The following is a 3,591-nucleotide window of genomic DNA, read 5'->3' as shown; positions in this document are numbered from 1 at the left end:
TGTTTTCCTACTGATTTATTATTGTTGACAATCGAGGATGTCGGCTAACAATGGACCTCTCATATTCATTAAACGCATTTTAATGGAGTTCCGTGACTCATTTTGAGAGTAAACTGAAGTCACATTTACGAGCTCATTAAATTTTAATGCTGCATGGTTTGTATCCTTCTGGATTTTCTTTACAATGCGCTAATTAAGTTTCCATTAACTGCTTTTCCTTTCCTTATCCTTCCACCTGTAATTACCGTCGCTAATTGCACTTTCCGTTGATTTTGGTGTCAAATCGAGTTTGAGTGAGGCTTAAATATTTATTAAATACTATAAAAACGTCTTTCAATCGAAAAGAAAACAAAATTGAATAGTCATGGCTTTTCCATTTCAAGCGTCGGCCGCGTGGGTCTTATTTTCCTGGTAATTGCATCTGAAATGCGCATACGTTTTTGCAGAGTCACCTCATGACGTCATACAACAACAAATTTAAATGGCGGCTTTCAGAGGCGGACTAACAGCCGAATTTTTTTTAATCTTCAATCGATTGGTTGTCAAAAAATATCGTATCGGTCAGATATATATTTTTTGGAAAAATACACAGGTCGAATGATTTTTCGTTGTATGTAAACCTACAATAGCATTGACAAAAATATCAATTTTGAATAGTTTGATCTATTTTCGAGCTCTGGAGAATCTTAAAATATTAAACATCGATAGGCAAAAACTGTGTCAATAACGATTGTGAAAAGCTGCAACCAGCACTCGGCTATCTGTCTTGGCACTTGAAAAATTTAGAGTTCGTATCATTTCGCATATAGACACGCCCGAGAAATTTGTTGTGTGGACTCCCCAAAGAGGGACCCCAATGGGGCCCCCCCCAGGGCGATCAAATTGAGTCTCGAGTCCGTGGCCGCAAAGGCATCGACAAGGCCGTCGGCCAGCGGGGAGCTGCTTTCAAAATTGCAAGTCCCTCGCTACGGAACCGTCCACAAAATTCAAGCCACTAAACGGAAAATACTATACAATAAGCGCCGCAACATTCTACGGCAAGTGCTGGAACAATTAATTGATATTTGAGTTTATTTTTAATTGAAAATCGTTTTCCGATCAGGCTCCGTCGGCTGCAGAAATTTACCCCAAAAGCTAGCGTTACCCATATACCACATATACCAGCTGGAGCCGGCCCAGACGGCCAGACAGATGCCGCCCGTGAAGGAGGAAGAGCAAAAGTCGTTTGCGGTCGACTTTGATGACAAGGATGAAGCGCCTGCTGTGGGGCCTTTAGCACCGCTAAGCCGCCGTCGTTCGGCGACGCCACCACCGCTGGCCAGCAGCCAAAGCAGATGCCCAATCCTGATGATGCCGATCGCCAGTCGTGCGGGCGTCAGCAATATCTGTGCCTCGCCTTTCCGCAATATCTGCCTGCCTCACCAAGATGGAGCAGAATAACACCAACATTCACCGAGATGGACACCCAGCTGAAGGCGGAAATATTGCCGGACAGTCCGGAGCAGAAGGCTCTGTTCAAGGAGAGGAAGCGAGTTGAGCTTCAGTTGCAGAATCTGGACAGAAAGACCTTGAAGAACGAGAACGAGGAAAATCGTCAGCAATATCTGTGCCTCACCTTTGCGCAACATCAGCCTGCCTCACCAAGATGGAGTAGAATAACACCAACACTCAAATGCTTCACTTGTAAGTCAGCGCTAAACAGGGTCCCCGTACAAGTCTAAGCTCATGATTATTTTTTCAGAGCCTTGGGTCTCCACCAAGCGCCGCGGCGCTGTCGTAACTGCTTGCGGAGGATCCATCCTTGATCCGCTCCGGACAACCAGTCGTCGGGCGTTCAGAACGCCTTTATTCTTCATTCTTGATCATTTTTTTTGTATTTCAAAATATGTTTCGCAGCCATTTTAGTGGATCCTTGCGCCCTTCCGCCACGTAGGGATTCTGCATAAGAACTTTTGAGGCGAGTCCAGTCACTATCGCAGTCACGGAAAACCACCACATGATCTGCGGCTTTATGCCTCATTCCTTTCTCTCGGTTTTGGAGCCAAGATAAACGAAAGAGGAATAAAGCCATAGATCATCTGGTGCTTTTTCCTGGCTGGGATCGTAGCTGGATGCGCGGCGACAGTACTTCTTCAGAATCAGTACGGATCCATAATTTAACTGTGATCATTTTAAATTAAAAGAGGTCAACAAGGTCAATTGATTGTTTTTCTGTTACATGAATATGTTACCTGTTCATCGGATATATCTGCTAAGGCGATAATTCATTTGATTTGTTTACCTCAAATTGCCCGTGGCAGTGCAAAAAGCGAAAAATTATAAAGAATTGGCTATAAGGATTTGATCCGACAGATTAGCTCCTGGAAATATTCAGTTGATGAAGACCCAAAATTGAAGGGTTCAATGCACTTTCCTCTAATTGCAAGTCAAACAATAATAGCCCTGCAGCTATTTCATTTCAACAGCAAATAACCAAACTGTTATTTGCTTTGAAATTTTCCAACTGGAAATGGCACACCAGACTGCGAACAAACCTGAAATGCAAAAGAAACACCAAATATCACAGACCAGAGAAATCTCTGCCAAAAAAGCAAAAACCCAACCGCTTTCTGGGTTTCGGTTTTGTTTGGTATGGTTTGTTCGACGCTTTTGGCCAAAGGAATATTTCTTTTGGCTCTGTTTTCTTCGCCTGTGGACTCTTCAGGGAGAAGGACTAACTGAATTTCTTTGTGGAAAGCAGAGCTAATAAAATGGTTTCAAAGTAAGGAGGAAGCCAACCCTATTTGTAAAATTTTAATTGTGAATTTCTCAAATATCCCCTACCAAAAGAGATCAATTCATTCGAACTACCCCAAGTTAATTGAACTATCGGAACTATTTACAGAGCCATGTGCCATGGACGACTTTGCACTTTAACATATTTTTGAGGTCGTGGCGATAAATATATTGTATTCCCAGAGCATATGGTTCCGCTACCAACCCGTCCAACCAAGGCAGTTGCTATCATACAACCTCCTGGAGATTTTGCCAGCTCTCCTCGATTTCTATCTGTGTATAATGTGTGCGAAAAACTTCGTCATGCGAGCTCTGGCAGTTAGTAAAGCTTTCACCAGCTGCGGTACTGCCGCAAAATAGAACCAGGACCAGGACCTGAACTAAATATGGCACCCTAGGTGAGACCGCCGACCACCAGCTGAAAAGTTTTAAAATTTGCATGCTAATGAATGGCATGGAACTGTTGCTGCAAAGTTTTTAACTTTTGCTGGTTGATGGGTACTCTGGTACGCTGCTCTGCAGTCGGAGATAGAATTTTTCGTGTCTAGATAGAACGTTCAAAGAGATATATCCCAGGACCCGAAACATTTCCACGGGCATTTTGAGTGCCACATCAGTGGCACAATCCATGAAACAGAATCACTGTGGTCCCGCGCTGGGTATTTTCTTACCTTTCAAAACAGAGTACTAGCTGATGAAAGTGTCAGATACATATGTGGGAAAAGGGCCACCAGAGTAAACGCCACTCTTATTAGCCCACTCTGCGTACGAAACCTTTAAGAGGAGTGCAAAGAGATGTCAAACACTTTTGACAAC

General features: G+C 43.4%; 1 protein-coding gene across 1 annotated transcript; it reads left to right on the top strand.

Annotated features, from left to right (window-relative positions):
* The first annotated feature begins 1,114 nt into the window (after positions 1 to 1,114).
* Positions 1,115 to 2,204, top strand: LOC117189130. Its single transcript, XM_033394162.1, has 2 exons — positions 1,115 to 1,683; positions 1,742 to 2,204. Coding segments are annotated over exons 1-2 (351 nt in total). The 5' UTR covers positions 1,115 to 1,334; the 3' UTR covers positions 1,744 to 2,204.
* Positions 2,205 to 3,591: the final 1,387 nt, after the last annotated feature.

The sequence above is a fragment of the Drosophila miranda genome, chromosome 4 (genome assembly GCF_003369915.1).
Source record: "Drosophila miranda strain MSH22 chromosome 4, D.miranda_PacBio2.1, whole genome shotgun sequence".
Lineage (NCBI taxonomy): Eukaryota > Metazoa > Arthropoda > Insecta > Diptera > Drosophilidae > Drosophila > Drosophila miranda.
Note: the sequence above shows the minus strand (reverse complement) of the source record. Positions and strands in the feature narration are given on the sequence as shown.

Bases quoted from the DNA above. Each gene is read 5' to 3' on its own strand.
- LOC117189130 (XM_033394162.1), top strand. From the start codon at position 1,335: ATGCCCAATCCTGATGATGCCGATCGCCAGTCGTGCGGGCGTCAGCAA.